The sequence below is a fragment of the Mauremys mutica genome, chromosome 18 (assembly GCF_020497125.1).
Source record: "Mauremys mutica isolate MM-2020 ecotype Southern chromosome 18, ASM2049712v1, whole genome shotgun sequence".
In the NCBI taxonomy this organism is placed as follows: domain Eukaryota; kingdom Metazoa; phylum Chordata; order Testudines; family Geoemydidae; genus Mauremys; species Mauremys mutica.
This window is the reverse complement of record NC_059089.1, coordinates 18,948,308-18,969,307: the sequence shown is the minus strand read 5'-3', so window position 1 is coordinate 18,969,307 and position 21,000 is coordinate 18,948,308. Positions and strand designations below refer to the sequence as shown.

The window sequence follows — 21,000 nt, the reverse complement described above, 5'->3', positions numbered from 1 at the left end:
TATAATGTCACATAGTAACTCCTGTGAGCCCAATAGCTTGTGGCTGAACTAGAGCATCTCTTTCAGAAAGACCCAGTCTTAATTTAATAACACACCAAATGATGGTGACTTTACCACAGCTCTAGGTAACTTGTTCCAGTGGTTAGTTACTCATGCTTTTAAATTTGCATCTTATTTTCAGTTTGAATTTTTCTCACGTCAGCTTCTAACCACCAGGTTTTGTTCCGTCTTCTAGATTAAAGATCCCTCTTATCAGAGATCAACTCCCTGTGCGGGTACTGACGGGCTGGGATCAAGCTGCCTCACTCTTCTCAGTAAGCCAAATAAATCAAGCTCTTTTCGTCTCTCATGCTAAGGTGCATTTTCCAGCCCATGAATCATTCTTGTAGCTCTTTTTTGAACCCCTTCCTGTATTTCAATTCCCTTTCTGAAGTATGGACATCATACCTGGACAAAGCATTCCAACAACGGTCTCACCAATGTCATATATGGAAATAATATCCCCTCCCTGCTTTCCACTTGGCATTCTCCTATTTACACAAGAGCCCCTCTCTCCTCTACATCTGTTAGGAGGGGAACGGAGAGTACTGTGCAAACACTTGTGGTGTGGGCAGGAAAGGGGATGGAAAGTTGCAAAGGCAGGACATTAGCAAGAGTGGAAAAGGAGGGGGAAAGAACCCCCTGCAGATGTGTTTTACAGATCAAAACATGAAAGCTCTGGCCATGGGGAAACAAACCCAGGAACTGTTACCTGAAGGGTTGTATGGAGCTGTAGATCTCTTGGGACTGGGAGACAGGCAGGCCTCCCCTCAGCCCAAGCTGAGCTTGGGCCTGTAAAGATGTGTGAAGGGAAATCGGAATCTGCTGGGCAGCAGCAGCCTGCAGAGGAAATTAAGGTGATTGAAAGACACTAAGTCAGTCAGAAACCCTCCTGTGGTGTTAAAAGACCATCTGTTTCTTCATCTAGTCACTCCACCACAAAAGTTATCCAAGCTGCAACTCCACCCAAATGCCCCCAGTGTCATTTCTCAGGCCAGCACATGACTGAACAGGTAGTGAATGATGGCTCAGAGAGAGATAGAGAGAGAATAGGAATTTAATGCTCAAAAAAGGATCAGACTGACTCCCTTAGGGGACTGGAGCTCTCTGTATATAGAACAGGCCCATCACGTCAGAGCTATGCTAGCTCTCATGGGGTTCTGTCACTGTGCCTCAACTCTTATCTGGAGGGATTCTCCATAGCCCATCCAACACCCTGTTTGCTGAAACTGTCAGAGCTCCCAGTTAGTACTGACTAGTTGGTGGTTTTTGGGCGAGACACTCGTCCACAGGGAACTGGTCTGAGGTTCAAACCGGTTTTCATGTTCTACAAATAATGCTGGGAAATTTACTAAGAGGCACTCTGTCACTCAAAGGCAAATTTTACAGAGCCCACCCCACTTAAACCCAGTCAAAAGATACTGGTGCAAAAACTGGTAATTTCCCCTCTTCAATCAGCCTGTTCCCCTGTTAGTCGCCTGTAGTATCCACTGGGGAGCAGCTTTCACAGACTTTGAACGGAGCCACAATCTAGCTCCCCGTGGCTGGACGTAGGTTGGCCCACTACAAGAGGAAAGAATAAATGGGAAATTCTAAGGACCTCCCCATCCAGAAAAGAATTAACTGCCTTGATTCTTTACCTGCTGGTAGCTCTGCTGCTGAGGTATTGTCTGAGGGACCAAGCGTGGCTGACTCGCAAACACATGGCCATCCAGATACAGGGGTGGGATGTGGTTACCTAGAATTTGAAGTAAAAGGGAAGGAAGAATGTGACAAGCTAACCTTATTCACTCCAGCAAAAGCAGATCCCAGGGATACAGAGGGGTACAGGCACAGTACAATAGATAGAAATCTACAGACCTACCAAGCTAATTCATCGGTATCTTAGCAAGCAATTAGCTCAGCAGTGCTACACAGATTTATTATGCCAGGATTGCAAAACAGGAAAATTACCAGACTATATACAAAATCTACTTGCCTGTCCTTCACCTTAGTGACGAGGTTTTACTCATCAGCCACTTACCCTAGGTGAGTATTATTTTTCCAAGGTAGGTATTATGGGATGTTAAATGATCACCCATCCTTTTCCAGTACATGTTAATGCCACCTGCAGAAAGGTTGGCAGTTCAGGAATAGGTGAGCTGAGCTACAAACTATTGTTAAGTGCCAAGGCAGTTATCTTGGATTGCCCTGCTGCCATCAGATCTTTGGAGCTAGAACAAGAACATAAGAATGGCCAGACTGAGTCAGACCAAAGGTCCATCTAAGCCCAGTATCTGGTTTCCTGACAGTGGCCCAGAACAGGGAATCATCAAGTGATCCATCCCCAGTCGCCCATTCCCAGCTTCTGGCAAACAGAGGCAGGTACCTGGAATAGATGCAGAAGGTGCTACGGACGCCACAGGCATAGGAGGCATAGAAACACCGCCAAAAGAGCTGTAGCTGACACCACTGGAAGCGCCAACACTGGAAGGAGGCTGGATGCCTGAGCCAGCACCTCCTGGAGAGTTCTGTTCTGGTAAACTGGGGGAATTCTCCCAAGCCTTGCGTGCAGACTCCATCTATAGAAGTGAAGAGAGAAAGAAATTACTACAGGCAATTTCAATGGAAGCAAACAATAATGGGATAAGGAGCCACTCACCTGTAGATTATTGGTTCAAATCCAGCCCAGGCTGGTAGTCACTAAAAAACTACCACCACCTAATGGCTGTTGGATAAGTGCCCAATCACAAAAAACCCACTGCAGTTGGCACTAGTTCACCCCTTTGCTGGCAGGCACAGCAGACTGCCCAGGATCAATCAGGCCAGGAATACTGAATTGTTCTCTTGCACTGGGTAAGGTTGAGGTGGATAAGCTTGCTCTACCCATTCTATGGCTGGAGACAATATCAGTATCAAGGGCCTCAAAATGGCACTCTCTCCCCTCTGCTGAATTCACGTATGTACACACACTGTTTTTAAAGGGGATAATTACAGACTTTGCAACTGACCAGTGAAACATCTGGACTGTTGTGAAGATTCTCTCCCCCTTTACTACTGTGGCCAAAGAGGGTTGTACCTTCGAAGCGAACACAGGCAGAGCTAATGCCTTGATTACCTTAAGAGTGAGGTCTGCAGTGGGGAAAGACATTGGGTTCAGGCCGATGCACCGCTGGAGATGGTGATCTCTTCGCAGAATGGGAATGGACTGCGTTAACCCTGCCTGAAAGGAGATTTATAAAATGCCGAACACTAAGAATGTCTGTAACAACACAAGAATTTAGGAAGGCAACAAGGCAAATGGAACCTCAGCAAGAAGATCTAAGTAACAGCAGCACAAACTGTTTTATCGTTTCTCAGCTTTTTAAATGGACTATGGAGTTGCCTCAACATTGTAAAAATGTACAGCTGGCTTAACAGTAAACACAACAGATATGCTGGACCAAATGCAGCCTGGGTATAAGCAGGCAATAACTCCCCTGATCTCCATGGAGCTGCACTTGTATTTACACCAGAACTGAATTTGGTACACAGTAGCTCCAGCTGTAGAGTGTTTTTCCTTCCACAGTGGGTGAACCTATGTAAATGGCAGAATAACTCTGTTTATATAAAACACTTGTATTTCTTGGAGGTTTTGTCATTTTTTCCTTACAAGGGGCTACAAAATTAATACGTTTCAGAGGAAGTTTTTGTTTAAACCACTGAACACAACTGAACCACAAGAAGATACTGGGCTCTGAATCCATTTTCTTTTAGCAGTCTGTTCTCCAGCCATCTACACATTTTATTATGAGCTCTAAAAGCGCATGGAATCTACTTGGCTGATAGTGAGCCATAGGGAGCAGAAGCCAATGGCAAAGACAACACCCTGAGCACTCTGGAGGGAAGTGGCTAGAACTCCACTTTCCAGGTCCAGCAACAGGACTCTGTAAGCACCTCTGCCTGTCTTCCCCTCCCCTGCGGGTGCCCCAAAGAAGGGAATTTGGTGACCTCTGACATATGCAAACCTTCTTACTTTACACAGGCTGATGAATGGTGTTTGAGTCACTGTTTAAAGGCTTGGGTGTGTCTGAGCTAACCAGGCACTGATTTTATCAAAAATTTTAACAACATTTTTGAGAGACAGTGCCTGTATTTTCATTGCTGTTTTTAAACCATGTAAGTGGGTACTACCACCTTAAACATCAAATCACTTGCAAATACACATTTTTTTTCCATTTTAATAACTAAGATTTACTTACATTACTGGCCAAGGCATCCTGCAGTTTAGTGACAGGGCTAGCTGCAGTACCAGAGGCAGTGCCAGGTGGCAGACTGAAGTCAGAGTCCTGAAAAAAGGCAACAAGCACCATTCAAATCCAGGCTCAACAGCCCCCTGTAAGTTGCTCATGATTAGTGAACATTTACCTGGATCATGATGATAGAAACTAAAGATTTTCTTTCAGCAAAATTTACTGACAGACAAGAACGAAATAGCTCTCCATACTCAGCGACAGGCATCCCTGATGGCATACACAGGACGACAGGCCTTAATTTCTCCCTTACTGTCCCCACCCCATTCAGGATAATAAATATCTACCAAGACAGCTTGAGAACCTGGTTTGTGTCAGTAATGAAATCTATAAGGCAAATCTACAGTGCATGTGCTGGAAGCTTGTCCTAGATAATCCTTCTGACTAAACCACCTTTTGCATCTCTACAAGCTCACAAGAGGGATTTCAAACCACCAAGAAGATAAAATTAAATTCAATCCTCACTTTAGGATTTACTCCAAATTCAATGGGTGGCACAGGAAGAACTGAGTCCACGTGAATTTCCACCCCATTAACAGGGGGGATATTCCCTTCCAGCCGTTCCGTTCCCTCCGAACCCTTTCTGTTTTTCAGGGAGCGTTCATTGCCGATTGGTCCGGGCTTGTGTTCCTTGTTCTGTCCTGAGCCTTGATCTGAATCCTTGATGGGAAAGCAGAGAGGCTGAGACACAAAAACTGAATAACCCGATCTCTACCTTAAAAATGCTATGAAAAAACAAAACCCCAATTTCACAAGGTCTCTGGTACCAGTCACTACGTGCTCTGGCTTGGCTGCAAATCCAGATTACCTTTTTATCAGATTGCTTCTGAACTTGCTCCTTCTGGCAGTCAGGCTTTGGGTCCACCAGGCCAGCCCCATTCATCTCCTCTGGTTTGAGGGTGCCATATGGAGAACTGCGCTGAGAGGAGGTAGCGGAAGATTCCCGAGACTCCGCACTCAAGTCAATGCCACTATCCCCCTGGCTGCCTTTAAAACCCTGCTATGCAAAGCACGAAATGTGTTAAAGCCCCAGATTCAAACCCAACTCCACAGGGAGAAAAACAACAGCGAGAACATGTTCCCATTTACCAAGCACAACTATCAAGGCGCAAGTCCTGACCTGCAGTGCCCCTTGCTATTCCAGCTCTAGGCTACCCTCAAGCAGAAACCATCCAGGTCACCAATCCCACTGCAGCCTTAGAACAATGAAAAATGCCCCACATGGCTACTACGCTGAGACTGCCAAACTCATTTCACTTATGACTCAAACCAGATTTGAACTCCGGTCTCTGCAGGTGAAAGGTCACTGCAGCATTCAGTGACATCCACTCTACATTACAGCTACACACTTCTCACAGGTGTGAGGCACACAAAGATGATTCCACATACTGGGCCATGCTCTGCTCCCAGTTAGGAGTGCAATTCTGAGACAGTTTTACAATGCGGTTACTCTGGATTTACACCTATGTGTAACAGAGCAGAATTTGTCCCACCATTTTAGAACAGCACCATGCTTAATCAGAATTGTAGCTAGTCAATCTAAACCTGCACAAGGAGAGCTGACAGACCTGCTAAACGCAATAGCAGCAATGAGAAGCATGAGCCATCGAACATGAATATTTTATATATACACACACACACAAAACACCTGAACAGTACATTAGGTGTCCCTTACCTCAGTGGAGCTGGATTCGGTGCCATTAAAGGCATTTACAGGCTTACTCCAGGAATCGCTGCCAGGTGACTGAACGGAGAGGGCTGGAAAAGCAGACAAGATTCAGATGCTTGAAATGGAGCATCAAGCACATCATTTAAATAGTGCTGTAAATTCACATTCTGCTTACAAAAATAGGGCAAGACACATTCACTGTCCCAAAATGTTTACACTCCAGGACAGACAGGCTGAGCCATGGCACTCCAATGCAGGTAGGACAGAGTATGAAGGGAGAGAGGAGGTGGAAAGATTTTCTGGGAGAAGTGAAAGTTGGAAGGATGAAAGGGGGAGGCTTTGCAGAGAAGCACAGTGGGAGAAGGGTACAAAGAAAACAGTTTGGATGAAGGCTCAGGGCCACAGGGAGCAGGAGGATGAGAAGATGGAAGAAATTAGAACCAGGATGTAGATCAGCTAGGATTGTGCAGAGCCTAGAAGATAAGGTCAAGGAGCTAGAACTTCATATGGTACAAGAAGAAACCAGGGAAGGGATCTGAATCCGAGGGTGACATGGCCAGAGCTGTGGGAGGATGATGATCTTAACAGCAATGTTTTGTACACATGAGCCCAGAAGATCTGCTACCTCCCTTTCCCCTTTGGATTCAGGGTGGAATGTAGATGAAACCCCTCTTCTTCAGGCACGTATGCACACACCCACCCTTCTCCCTCAACATAAAAGGATTCCCAGTTCCATAACGATGAAGCGTCCCAGTGCTGGCAAATAATGGAGACACTCTCTTACCTGGACTATTGCTCTCCCAAATCTCTGTGCCCAGGCTGCTTCCGGACACAGTTACATCGCCTTGCTCCAGGCACATACTGTTTTGCTTCTTAGCAAATCGAGGCGGGATACGAGACTGAAGGACACGTCCTTTGTTTGGTACCTAAGAGAGAGGTTCAGGCTATAAGACCTGCTATTGGTTCAGGCTAACCTGCTGCTGGCAGGCTTCTTTTCCAGGCTTTTATTTGGCACTTGAAGCAGATATGCCCTCAGAGTTATCCAAGCTTGGGGCTGCCTTTATCAAGACAATCCCAGCAAGAGCCACCATAAGAGGAGACGGCCACAGTGTTTTGTTTCCTGTATCCAGCTGCTGCTGGGAGGCCGCAGGAAGAAGAGCTCTTCAGTATTTATTAAGAACGGCTGGCTCCAGCAGCAGGGAGAGAGACAGGCAGAAAAAAGATTAAAACTCCAACTCAGATTCTTCCTTAATCGTTCCCCAGTCCTGTTGACACAGCAGGATCAATTCACTAGTTCACAGTAAAAAAAAAAAAAGAGACTGATAATTCACTGAATCAGACACCAGAGAGGGAACCAGCTGTTAGTTTACCTAGCACATTTCCTTGCCACTGCAGGATTGTTCCCTATTGCACAATCACTCAGACTCTTTCTAGCCTAATTTTAAATGCGCCAAGGAACTAGGCTTCTATCACATCTCTTGATAACCCACCACACAATAGATCTGACTGTCACAGAGCATTTCCCAACAACATTTTATTGCTGAATTTAATCCTTCCCCATTCACGCTAAAATAAATTCTTCCCCTCAGCAGAATTTACAGTCTTCAAATACTTGTAGATTCATGTCTCCATCGCACCCTTAGTCATCACTTAGCCAAGCTATACAAAATTTACTCCTAAATCTTTCCTCATAAATCAATTCCTCTAGCCACCTAAAAAACCAACAAGTTGTTAGAGCTCTCTTCAGATTGTTAATGTCCTTCTGGTCAATATGGTGCCCAGAACTGCACACAATATTCCAGGTACAGCTGCACCCCAGGGAAGCTATTACCTCTTCATCCTATGACATGGTACCTAGGCACACAGAGCCCATAACTGCACCTGTCTTTTCTGCTGCCACATCCCATTGCAGAACTCCAGGATTGGGTTGTTCACTTTTAGCATTATTGCTTCCCGGGATTCTTCCTTCTACTGAATAGTTGTGCTTTGGATTAGTCCCCTCTCCCATCAAATGTATTAGCCTGCAATTTTCCAAGCTGAATTTCATTTTGGTGCTTAATACCCATTTTTCTACTCCTTTTAAGGGACTGGAGAATAGTATTCAAAGGTGGTAAAATACTGTAATACAAGCAAGTCACAGGACACAATGTTGGCCCGAGTTGGTAGTCCTGTATAGACCAGGACAAATTGTGTTCAGCATAGCGTCACCCTGGACTTTAATTACAATTAGCTAACACAATAACTAACCCAATTTATCCTGGTCCACATGGACCACTGAGTTGTAGTTAGCATCATGGCATTCTTCACAATCATGGTCAAACACAAATAATGTTTTGTAACTCCAGGCCCGTTTGTATTTCTGTCCTCACTAGTGTTTGCAACTCCTCCTAATTTAGAGTGACCAAGGAGTTTCATATGGTGCTTGTTTCCTGTTCTAGATGTACTAACACTCCACAATGGGAGACTGGAGAGACGGTGATGGGAGCAATCAGAGCCTTTCTTCAGTGTATCAGTTTAGATTTGTCTCCTCATATTCCACTCCTCAAGAACAGAGTAGTAGAAGGGTCAGAAGGATCCATTGGAACATCATTTACACTGACAGAAGACCCTAACAATTCAGCCACAGCAATCCAGTCTCAGAACACTGCTTAAGGGTCAATGAGCAGCTAGGAAAGGGACATTTAAGTCCCTAAAAATGGTCTGGCTACAAATTATTATTTTAACCCTGGAACCACCCTTCTGTATGTGTACTTCTGCTGCCTCCTAGCCAGATAAAATCTTACTGTTCAGGAGATAAGTACAAAACCTTAATCTGGGAAAGTGAACTTTTGTTAATTGATGCCTGCTGAGAAGCTCTGATCTGGACTTAAGAACTCTACCTTTAATGAAAGACTCAACTGGCAGCCTATGATGAAAACTCCCACAATTCCCTTGTAAGCATTTCCAAATGGCAGAAGAAATGCTCAATTTACCCACCCAGACATAAGAACAGCCATACTGAATTAGACCAATGGTCCATCTAGCCCAATATCCTGTCTTCCAACAGTGGCCAATGCCAAGTGCTTTGGAGGGAATGAATGGAACAGGCAATCATTGAATGATCCATCCCCTGTGGTCACATTTTCTATGCCTAACACTGTGAGGGTTAGTCTAACCACACATGCTGTCGCTTTCTCAAAAATTTTGTGTATGTGTTTGTGTCCCTCTCCTTCTCAGACCACTGCAGGCTTGACTCCCACTCCTCACCTGGGCAGCTTGTTCTTTCTTCCTACGTTCCTCTTCCAGCAAGCGGCGTTGCTTCTTAGTGAGGACCTCAATGAAGCCTTCTCCTGCCATAGAGCCCACTTCATTCTCCTCTGCTGTGCTTGAAACCCGATTGTCAATGATGGCATCTGAACAAGATTTACAGTTTAAAAAAGTTGTTCAAAAATGTATTCCAAAAGGGACCCAAGCTAAGGAGTGAAACCACTTAGCCAACAGCAACTTAAATTTACTTTGGAAACTAGGCAACAGCAGTCTGTTGATATCTACCAGCAGGGTTACTCTGAAGTGCCTTGCATCACTACTCTCCAACAGAATCTAAGCACACTATCCGTGGCCTCGAGAATCACAGTGTAGGACTGGCAGCCGAAATCTGGGCTTTCCATATGACACCAAAGGCATTAACTCTAGAGAACAACCCAGAAACTCCTCCTAATGCTGAATTACATAGCACTGGGTAACATTTTCAAAAGAACCCAAGAGTTAGGAGCCTAAGTTCCATTTTCAAAAGTGATTTAAGTGCTTTTGAAAATTTAACCCCCAGTCTTTAAAGTGCTGTACAAGGATTAACTGATTAACCTTTACAACCCACCCCTGAAGGATTATTAACCCTGAGGTGAAGTGACTTGCCTAAGGCCACAGAGAGCCAGTATCAGAACCAGGGTTGGAACTCAGCTGACTTTCAGTCCTGAGCTCAGCTCACACTCCTCTGCTTTAGATGGCTATGGTTTCTCAACTTCTCTCCAACCAACCAGACTATTTTTTACTCTTGACTTGAGATAGACTGTAACACTGTGTAGAGAGAGACATTTCTATAAGCACTCCCCTAACTCTTCCCACAGAAGAAATGTTAAAGGCACACCAACATCAAATTTGGCTCAAAACTGGGTCTTAATGAAAAAATTAAAAGCTTTTGCAAATACTTAAGACGAATAGAAATGTTTCCATAATATCTGTTGGTCAATTCCACCAGAAATTTGTTATAAATAAATGGAGAGAAAGGAATAAACCTGACATTTAAAATGACTTCATTTTGAATCATGCTGGGTGTTACCAGTAACAGAAAAGAAGACATTCTAATGTGATGTTTAACTGGATAGCGTCCCTTTAAGGAGACCAACTAAATTAGACACTTACTTCCATAATTCAACTCGAACTGTGACATGGTCTCTCCCTTTTCACTTGGTCTCTGGGCTGTGGATTTAGGCTCTTTTTCCTGCTTTTTACCTGGCCCCTCAGCACTGTCTGAGCTAGTGCGCGATGATCTCTCTAGGCTGTAAACAGAGTGGCTGCTCCCACTTTTGGTGTTACCCAGACCCCCACCTTCTTCTGGAGATCTGAGAGAAAGAGAGAGAAGGGGGTTAGGTTCAATGAGGACAAGGAGGGTGGGGAGAAACACAAATGGGTTAGCTTCTCCTAGCCACGTTTTTAAACCAAGCTGGGCAACCCACGCCCCTCACTCTCAATTGATGTAGATGCTGCTTCAGAGCAGAAGCCTGATGCTGAGGATATTGTTGTGGGAAATGGGATGGAAACAAAACAGCAGCATTTGCAGTGATGAACTGCACATGGTTTGTACTCTTCGCTTGTCTCACAGGGAAATTTACAGGCCTCTCTCTCTCTCTCTCTCTCTCTCTCTGTGCTCGTGCTACCAATGTCTTCTACCCTTGTACAAAAGCTTTAAAGTTTCCCTGAATCCTCTTTAAATAAATGCGTATTTTCCAGCAGGGTCAGCTTGGGGGCAGAGAGGGGAAGGAAGGCAAGAAAGAGACAAACATTGAGCCAAAAAATGCCTCTTCCAGATTATTTTTCTTGGCAATTCTTCGCACCTCTGTCCATCAGCTACATGTCATTCCCTACAGCTTAACTGACCAGGAGCACTGGGAAGCTGAAGAGAAGAGGTGCAGAGGATTAGCAGCACGATAGGAAAAAAATATCTGGTTTAGAAAGAAGCAATATTTAGCAGCATATATCTGTCTCCCCCTCCCCCTTTTCCTCCCTTCTCTTTTCACCTGAGTACAGTTCCTACCACACACCCAGGTATACTCCCTTTTACTGATATCTCAGGATAAACCATTATTCTGTTATTATGGAGCAACTTGCTAATAATTAGCCAGGGGAGAAAACAATCAAGTAGTGCCATCAAAGCAAGAATTATCTACTTCAGGGGTTCTCAAACTGGGTCACAACCCCATTTTAATGGGGTTTCCAGGGCTAGACTAGGTGGTGCCTAGGACCAAATCTGAAGCCCAAGGGCTAAAGCCCTGGGTGCTGGGGCTCAGGTTTCGGCTTCGGTCCTTCCGCTCGGGGCGGCCAGGCTCGGATGGGCTCAGGCTTCTGGTCACTTCACTCCCCCCCGGGAACTCCCAACACTGTGCACAAGCCACAGCTACTGCTGTGGATCTAGAAAAGCTTTGAAGTAGAGAAATCTACTTAAATAAATGACATTTCACCTCTGCATTCCCATCAGGTCATTACAGAGGAAACAAAGCCTTCCAAACTTTCCACCACTGCCAGGCCATACCCCAGCTGGGATTCACTGGAGGAGGGTTGGAGAGTTTGGAGTCAGTGACCAAGAAGTATCTGTTAACTCTCTAGCACTTGAACTGATGGGATGCACAAGCGTGATCTGCCATTGCATGATAGGATTTAAAAAGGTTACAGAAGGGTGGCAGCTCAGGCAGCACCAGCCATTACCAACCACTCTTCTGAAACAAAGACAAGCTGGAACTCCCACCACAAGTAGTGTTCTAGCAAAGGTATCAGAGGTACAGCAGGCTCAAATGAACATACATGTTTGTGAAGCCAATGAACACCACACAGATGGATAACTGGTGCTAAAAGTCATGTGTGTGTGATAAAAGGAAGCACAGCCAACATCTCTGCATGAGTCAACCCCTTCTTGCCTGCAAGTCCAGTTTGCCACAGGGATATCTGCACATGTGGTGACACGCATGCACAGAGCATGTGTTGTACGTCAGACTTTGAGTTTACCTTTTGCTTTTCATTGGCATCCCATTCTGCTGGCTCTCGAACCGTGAAGCAGCTCCTCCACTGGCCCTTACCAATTGCTCCCCAAACCCTGCTGGTTCAGCCTTACGGCTCTGTCTGTCCACAAGGGGCCTCTGGCTTGAGAAACTCCTCTTTGCCAACTCTCTCTTCTCTCCCAAGCTGCTACTCGCAAGGCCACCGTCCAGCTGCGCTTCACTCTCCAAAACACCATCGCGTCTCTCCCGTCTCTCACTAAAGTCGCTGCTTTCAGACGCTGTCTCCCACTCCTCATTGGCATGATCTGACGAGTTCTGATAGGGCAGCTCAGGAGACCTCCTGCCAGAGACACCATTCTTCTCCACCGTGGTCAGCTTGGGTCTCCCAGGCCATTGGCTGGGCAACAGGCTGGTTCCACCTTCCTCGGGGTTCCACTGGCCGACGGATTCTCTCTCTTGTCTCAGGCGCCTGAATCGGGGGGGTTTGTCTTGACGAGGGGGACGCCGCCTCCTGAATGGCCTGTTTTCTATGTTCTCTTGATCTGCAGTGTAATCCTCCTGGAACAAGGGCCTTCTGTTGTCAATGTGATTCTCCTCAAAACCCCTGCCAGTGAAAGAGTCCGCGTGCTTGTAAGAATCTTGGATATAGTCCCTGTCAGACTGTCGCCTGATCCCAAAAGTGTCTGATGGAGGGCAGTGGCTGTACTCCTGCCATGTGGTTCCCCCGCTTCTGCCCTGCCACTGGGAAGGCTCTTTCACCATGAAGCCTCTTCGCCCATACCCAGAGTTGCTCAGTCGTGGGGGCAGCGACCTCCCAAAGGCTCTCGGGGCCCTCACGTTGGCATCAAGGCTGCTGTGATCGTCAGAGTAGATTTTATTGGACCTCCAAGAATCTTTGAAGTCTCCTTTCTTCAGGTCGCTCTCCTCCCTCTCTAGGAGGGAGCTTTCATTGCTGTTTTCAGAACCCCTCTGCCGGCGCCGCTTGGGGAGCTCCTCGTACTCAGACCCTTCACTATGTGTCTCGCTAGCAATCCTGCGCCTGGGCTTGCCCCTCGAGAAGTCTTCCAGCTGATTGAACTCCCGTAGACCCCGCCCTCTGCTGCTTCTTTGGTTGTTATAAACACCCCTGCCACTAACAGCAGTACCACGGCCTCTGAAAGTGAACTCTCTAAAGCCTCTGCCTCTCCCTCGGCCTTGGCCTCTCCCACCAAAGGCTTGTTCCTCATCGATAAAGATCCAGTTGTTTCTTTTTGTGGGAGGGAGGTCATTAGACTCTCTGGAAAGCTTATTCTCCCATGCCCTTTCAGTCTTCTCCTCCTCCTCCTCCTCCTCCTCTTCCTCCTCCTGAGATTTCTCAGCATCTTGGGTGAAGCTGGCTTGGGAAGAACCCTTTTCGTCCAGCAGGTAATGAGTGGAGTTTAGCAAGGTTGATGAATCTTCTGAATCATTCTCCACCTTATAGACAGGTGCTTTCTCTTTTGCTGGGTGTGAGATCTCTTCTCCTTCTAGTTTAATCTTCTCCTGCTCTTTCTCCTTCTCCTCAACCTTGAGGGCTTTCAGGACTGGTTTTTTAATTGGGCCAGATCTCCGGGTCCTCCCCATCTGCTCCTGGTGCTGACTGTTGGTGTTTCTATTCTCAGGAGCCCAATCCGTCTCTTCAGCAGGTTGCTTGCTAGCAGCACCTTCTTTCTTCCATGGGTCAGCACTAAATGACTGCTCGTCCCTGGGCACGTCTTCATCTGCCTCTGCTGCAGGCTCCGAGGATTTCTGATGGTGGTTGATGTCCCAACCATTATACTCAGGTTTTTTATCAACTTGTATAAAGTCAGACTCCAGGGGAGAATACCGTAAGCTTGCATGGCGGGCGCCAGAAACGCATGCATCCTGCACGGTCTCCTGGTGCTGAAACAAAAGATCCTGGCCTATTCTTTGAGAAGATATACTGCTGTCAAAGTCAGCTTGGGCCTTCTTGTCAAAAGTGTTTAAGTACTCATCCCCTCTGTCCTCAAAGAGATCTCGCTGAGCATTTATGCCCTCTGGCCTTCCAGATGAGGCAGAGTAAGAGCTGTCACTCCTGAAAAGGAACCAGAACAAAGTCAGTCAGTCAGTCAGTCAATCAGTGTGATTGAAGCACAGCTCCAGGTCTCCAGGTTGAACACAGTAAAAATAAAGAAATAAATGCAGTTTAGTTATCTACTTTAAATCATGACAGATCAAGCCTATAAAATACTTGACTGCTGGATTCATTGATCTGCCATGGCCCCAGTCTGCAGTACCAGGTCAGGCAGAGCTGATGAACAAAAGTCAGTGGTTTCTGCACAGAAAATAAAAACAAGGGAGGTATACTCAGGAACTGAATGTGGATTCAGCCTCCAATCTTTGTAGTGATTTCAAAATTAGCAGCTTGATTCAGAGTCAGAGTGGTAAGGACCACTGATTAAAAAATGAAATAAAATAAAAGTAAGAGACACCCATGAGTTAGCCAGAATTTTTGACAGCTGTCTACATAAGCAAAAACTGCCTCTCCCCACTGAGGGAGCTCCTGCAAAGCCCCAGGGCAGAAAGGTTAAGGTCCAATGAGAATCAATTAGTCTCTCTCTAGTTTTTAAAGTTATAAAGCTTTGATTACACATACTGGATTTAATCTTCTTATATGCAAGAACTCAATGGTGTTTTAGCCTATCACTACACAGCACTCAAGGGAACGCAGGTGACCAAAAATACTTCTCCTGCTCTTTGAAGAAGTCTTATGGGTAGACTCCAAACCCACTCTTCAAAGGGAAGAGGCGCTCCCAGTACAGTGTGCATGGCAGAATGGCACGGTTTTGCCCTCACCTGGTATGCAGTCCCTCCATGCTCATGTTCTCAGTCTGTTTTTGATGTGGTAATGGGTATCCTTTGTTCTGCAGGGATGTGTAGCTTTCCTGGCCCCACACTGGGGCAGGGTCCATGGAGGCAGCTTTCCTTTCCTGCTGCAACGATGGCCGACAGTTCTGCTCTTCAGACCTGCAGCCGCTCCCATTAATGGAGTCCTGCTGAATCATGGGCTTCATAATTCCTGAACAGAAGAAAGAATCCAAGCTGTAACACTAGAAGCGCATAGCGAAGCGGTATTTTACAGCCTGAGGGCAGGTCATCTCCCTTGCCCTCCTGGATGGTGATGAATGCACCCATGGAAACCTTCTTTTAAAAGGGAAAACTGAGATCAAGAGATATATAAAGAGGAACGCAACTGCCTCAGAATGAAAGGGAAGCAAGTATCCTTAGGGCCGCAATTTAGAGCAACTTTCATAGCCAAGCCTAAGCATAGCAATCCAGAACTTCACTGGCTTGGGAGCAAGAAGCGGAGGGAGGGGGTAAGAAATACAAAATAACCACAAACATAAGGCACTGGTTTACTCATCCTACTGTTTACATGCCCGTCTCTGGCAGATTAAATGCAGGATTAACAAGTGCTAGGAACATATAACCTGAGGCAGGACTTTTTGGCTTGTCCTACCTTTCCTTTGGGGATCTAATAAGGTTTTGTGAGTAAAACCATCTCTAGCCCACTCCTTCCTTTCCTTCTCTACCACACCAGAACCCTTCCCTCCATTCCTGCGGGTTGGGGGGTCTCTCCCTGCTACGAAATGAGAGCCACCAGGCACCACATGACTAGGTGTGGGGGTACTCTCAGGCATTCCCTATGCCACCCCAAACTCCAAGTACACATCCTAGTGCTGCCTGTTCGTCAGCCCCCACCTCCCTTTTGACTCTTCCCAATCCCTGGAGAGGGTCGACAACAGAAAGCAAGGATGAGAAGTCTGGGCCAAGGTAAGGTTGGTTATGCAGAAGACGGGATTTCAGGAAGGCCAAGCCGATTGGGATAGCTCCTCCCTCCAAGGGTCCTAACCTGCATCTAAACAGCCAAAAACCCACCCTCTTGTCTGGCACAGCACTCCTAGTGGCCTGAAACCTTAGGAAAGTGATCAGTCCTCATGGCATTATACACCTGGGGACTAGTCAGAACCCAAAAGAACGTAGCTTGCTCTTTGCAATTAATTCTTTACAGGTTACTGAATGTAAAGGTCCCATCAACTCTCAGTCTCATGAATCTAAGTTCTAGGTTAAAGGCCACAGATATGGTCCAGAAACTGAGTCAGAATAGCATCGGAGAGTAAGAAAGCCCAGGGGGAGGGGGTGGGGGGGACAAAAAAAACCCCACCCTTTACCTGAAGGATGAAGGGCCGAAGGGTAAAAATCCACAGGGGTACGGCCCTGAGCCATACGAGGGTCCATGTAAGACGGCATCATCATCCAGCGAGGATCGAAGCCCAGCATCTGAGGGTGTGGTGGGTAGAACGTACGCTGAGGATGGGAATGGGATGGTGGAGGGTAGACCTGCTGTTGCTGCCAATGCTGCATCTTATACAACTGCTCCTGGGTAGGCAAAACAATGAGACAGGTTAGCACAGTCCTCAAGCATTTGTATATAGCAGGACATGAGTCATGAGTGCATTTTCTTTGGCGTAGGCCAGCTTGCACACAAGCTTGCATTATAAACTCAAAAGAACCAAAGAATGTAGCATCCTTCCGCCTTGGGTAGGAGCAATGACAGATATGGGCAGTTCACTAACAGGTTTGATAGGGAGCAGCCTGCGCTTCTTTAGATGCATACAGCAGCTCACACTGAATTGCTGTCTTCTCACAAATATTCCTGGTGCTGCTAGATCACAGCATTACATCAGAGAGACAGGAGATTTTTAACAGCATTTTCCTGCAATTTAGTAATCTGGTTCAAATAATGTAGATGCTGCTTCTCACTGGAGGGAATTTGATCACTTGATATTTAGTGCATATAGATACCACTACTAATACTAAAACTTATTAACCAGAGAGATTACATTAAAAAGGAAATAAGTTCAGTTAAGAGAACATTAAAATCTTAGAGTATTTCCTATGTATTATTCTGAGAGATGAAGCAACCATGAGGTCATCCCATTCCATTACCCTGACAGGGCAGGATACAATCCCCTGATAAAGAAATAAAACAGATATTTATCTGATTTGACATATGATCTTAGCCAAAAGTCCAGGTAGAAACTACACACAGAAGGAATTTTATATTCTGGGGAAAACCTTCAAAATGTAACAAAACCAATTAGAACAAGTTATATTTATTGGTCAAGCTTGATTCAATTTTTTTTAAAACTATGTTTACAAAGTTACCAGATGCTGAAAATGTTTATTAAAAAGGTCAACTCCCTTCTCCTCCCACTGAGCCCCTCACTGAAATAATCATGGCGTATTTGTCAAAGTATAAGAGCTTCCACTACAGCTCAATATCCCAGAGCAAGATTACAACTTCCATGCAGGATCCAGCATTAGGAGAAGAGAGGCTGGGAAGGACAATAACAAAAGCAACATGTTTTTAAAAAAGACAAATCTCGTTAATAATAAGCATCAGGAACATGGATACCAGCTAAGTAAACTGCTTTTTCTACAATGTGCTCTCAATTCCAGGTATGCTTAAGTGTGAAAGGCCTTTAAAAGTGTGAAAGCCCTTCCCAAACACTACAATCTTGGGAATCTTTGCTTCTTGCTACTCAAATCATCAACAAGAATAACATCAAAGGGAGTCTAACATTTCACTTAGACTCCCTGATAACAAAGGCACTGAAGACTTCAGTTCATTCGTTCTAAACTAAATGAGCAGTGCCAGGCAACTTGAGTCAGGATAATAGATTGAGGTAACCCATCCAACAGCTGCAATAAAATCAGGCTGCATCAAACAGTTATGTTTGAAAAGAGAGAACCTATTTCCCCTAAAAGCTAAGCCACTCCACCAACCTTACATGTAGGCCATTTCCACAGCTGCATTTAGCCATTCTGTGGGATTCACACTGTACTTTACTAGCCACAACTAATACCGTATGTGCTATGCATATGACTGAATTATCCATTAGAAAGACAAAAGTACTTTGGAAATTTTGCCTATATGACAGAGACGCAACCTTCCAGAGCATTTTACTTCCTACATGGAGACAACCAGATGAGAAAGGAACAAATCACAAAGCCCTAAAGTTCTGACCCAACACCATAGCAATAAGGCAGGGGTCGGCAACCTTTCAGAAGGGGTGGGCCGAGTCTTCATTTATTTACTCTAATTTAAGGATTTGTGTGCCAGTAATACATTTTAACATTTTTAGAAGGTCTCTTTCTATAAGTCTATAATATATAACTAAAGTATTGTTGTATGTAAAGTTAATAAGGTTTTTAAAATGTTTAAGAAGCTTCATTTAAAATTAAATTAAAATGCAGAGCCCCCCGGACCGATGGCCAGGACCCAGGCAGTGTGAGTGCCACTGAAAATCAGCTCGCGTGCCACCTTTGGCATGCGTGCCATAGGTTGCCTGCCCCTGCAATAGGGAATCCCTTACCCACCATTCAAATCTGTCACACTGCAAGAGAGAGATAAGGTGGGTGAGGTAATATCTTTTATCGGACCAACCTCTGTCAGTGAAAGAAGATTTTGAGTTACACAGAGCTCACTTCAGACCTGGGAAAGGTACTTAGTGTCACTGCAATGGAGTCAGCTTCTAGTTATGAGGTAAATCATAGTTCCAGCTCACAGCATGAGCTGTGTATTGGGAGACTGCAGAAGGAATTAATCCTCTTCTACCAGCGCATGAAGCAAAGCAGGACTGCAGTAACCGCTGTGACTTCCATATAGCTAGGGAATGGAATGGTCTGGGAACCTACTAGTCATGGCCCTGCTTTTAACATGACAGCGCCTAAATACCCTTTGAACTCTGGCCTCATTCTTCATATTGTTTTTATAATTCAAAAAGGAGGGCAGACAAATAGTTTATGCCCAGGATTAAGGTTGTACTGAACCAAATACAAACAAAAGAGACAGGATACTTTAAACAAAATAAAATAGGTGTTGGCATTTTAACAGCTATATAGAAGTAAATCTGAGCAGTTATTGTGGTGATTTTCCATATGAATATTACCTCAAGGGCTTGATCTTGAAAATATTTCCATCCATCTTTGGTCTTGTCTTCACTAACATGTTAGCTTCAAGTGTTGCTCCTAATCTGACTCCCATCCGCAAACAAGAATCTCTAGCTCGAATTAAGTGATGCTTTACACTCGAGCTAGCTTGCCTGTCAGGAGGTACAGGGGGAGTGCTCGAGCTAGGAACACAGTAGGGATGCGGCTATTCTTTGCTGCAGATCTGATCACTCTGTGTTGCTGTTTTGCAGTGTGGTTACGCTCACTTGAGTTAGGCTAGCCCAAGTGTAGATAATGAGCCAAATCTGCAGTGAAGACAAGCCTGTAGGGCTTTATATTGCTGTCCAGCACCACTGTACTGTATCCATCTGTTGTCTCTTGTCTTATACTTTAGTCTGCAAGCCCTTGGGAGCAGAGACCATCTTTGTGTTCTGTGGTTTGTACAGAACCTAGTACAATGGAGTCCAGTAATACAAAATAATAAATAGTAGTAGTATTTGAGCACCTTCCATGTAAAATCAATAGCAAAGTGCCCAGTGAACTTCAAGGAACCACTGGCACTTCTCCCTTTTCACAGAATAAAAATCTCTTCCTGGGGTAGGAATTTTAAGATCATATTAATTTGTTATTTCTGTTGGTAGGGTTGAAAAGTGTGTCACAGCTGTGAATGATTCCTACCAGAATAACACCACCACCAACTGACTTCTATGGGGACCACCTACTAGAGGTAAGCAAAGTACTACACCCAGCATGAAGTGTTTGCAGGAGAAGCCAGTTGAGGTTTAAAAGCTGCTTTCTCCCCGCCTTAGTGCAGAAGTAACCAAACAGGAAAGATGACTCTATTCTTAGCTTTACATTTATCTACTGCACTGGAATCTTGAAAAAAAAAAAAATTAACAAAATTAAGTTTTTTGTTAATACAACCTGACAGCAGGTTGTATTATCATTTTTGACTGCAACATCCCTAATGGGATAGCAAGCACTACAAAGAGATGAGAACCACAAGTGAAACTAATCTATTTGTACTAGCCACACAAAAGATGAAAAATAAAGCAAGACTTTTTAAAAAATATTCTTCCAGTGGTAATAATTCAAGATGTTATTAGTATGACAGGGAGGACATTTAGAAATATTGGATTTTGAGCTTGACAGCCTCCATTTTATATAAAGTAACTGTAGCAACCGTTAGTGCTGTATCTTTGAGTCACCAAAATACCTATCAACCACAACAATAATTATGAAGTAACATGGCACTGAAAAGTAATTATTAAAACCCCAAGCTAAACATCTGGGCTATATTAATTTAGCGATATAATTAGGCTTGACAGAATTCAATTTTTATGTTTTAATAATTTTGATGGAAAAACATCCATGATTATATTAAGCATTTTTTCAATTTTTATCAAATTAAATTTGCATAGTTGCAGGAAATTATGAGGGCATCAGACAATTATTGAATGACAGCAGGCAATGAGATTCAATAAGTTAAAAAGCTTTATAAAACTGTTAAAACACAAACTGTCATCATCACATGTTAAAATATCCTTAAGCTGGTTCTCAGTCATTTTTCTTACCTTTCCTATCTGTAAATTTCACGTATTGTATATTTTCTTGTCAGTTTTTGTGTGCGTATGGTGAAATCAATTTTTCCTGACATTTACCAATACAAAATTTAATCCTTCCAAGCCTAGATATAATTATCCTTTTTGTAACCACAGATGGTCCCCGTGAGACCGATGCACAAATGGCTACTCTGTGAAGGATTACAATGAACATC

General features: G+C 44.6%; 1 protein-coding gene across 5 annotated transcripts in view; it reads right to left on the bottom strand.

The window, feature by feature from the left end:
• Nucleotides 1-21,000, bottom strand: part of PRRC2B (proline rich coiled-coil 2B) — a 70,666-nt gene that overhangs the window by 11,948 nt on the left and 37,718 nt on the right. For 3 of the 5 annotated variants that reach the window (XM_044992440.1, XM_044992439.1, XR_006574160.1), the window contains exons 14-27: nt 16,439-16,646; nt 15,063-15,285; nt 12,235-14,301; nt 10,378-10,577; nt 9,226-9,371; nt 6,764-6,905; nt 5,986-6,068; nt 5,119-5,310; nt 4,776-4,970; nt 4,260-4,346; nt 3,137-3,241; nt 2,408-2,600; nt 1,680-1,777; nt 752-879 (exon numbers count right to left, since the gene is read on the bottom strand). In XM_044992440.1, coding sequence (XP_044848375.1) covers nt 752-879; nt 1,680-1,777; nt 2,408-2,600; nt 3,137-3,241; nt 4,260-4,346; nt 4,776-4,970; nt 5,119-5,310; nt 5,986-6,068; nt 6,764-6,905; nt 9,226-9,371; nt 10,378-10,577; nt 12,235-14,301; nt 15,063-15,285; nt 16,439-16,646 — 4,067 coding nt within the window. The remainder of the gene's footprint in view (nt 1-751; nt 880-1,679; nt 1,778-2,407; nt 2,601-3,136; nt 3,242-4,259; nt 4,347-4,775; nt 4,971-5,118; nt 5,311-5,985; nt 6,069-6,763; nt 6,906-9,225; nt 9,372-10,377; nt 10,578-12,234; nt 14,302-15,062; nt 15,286-16,438; nt 16,647-21,000) is intronic. The other 2 variants (XM_044992441.1, XM_044992442.1) reach the window with 2 other exon arrangements.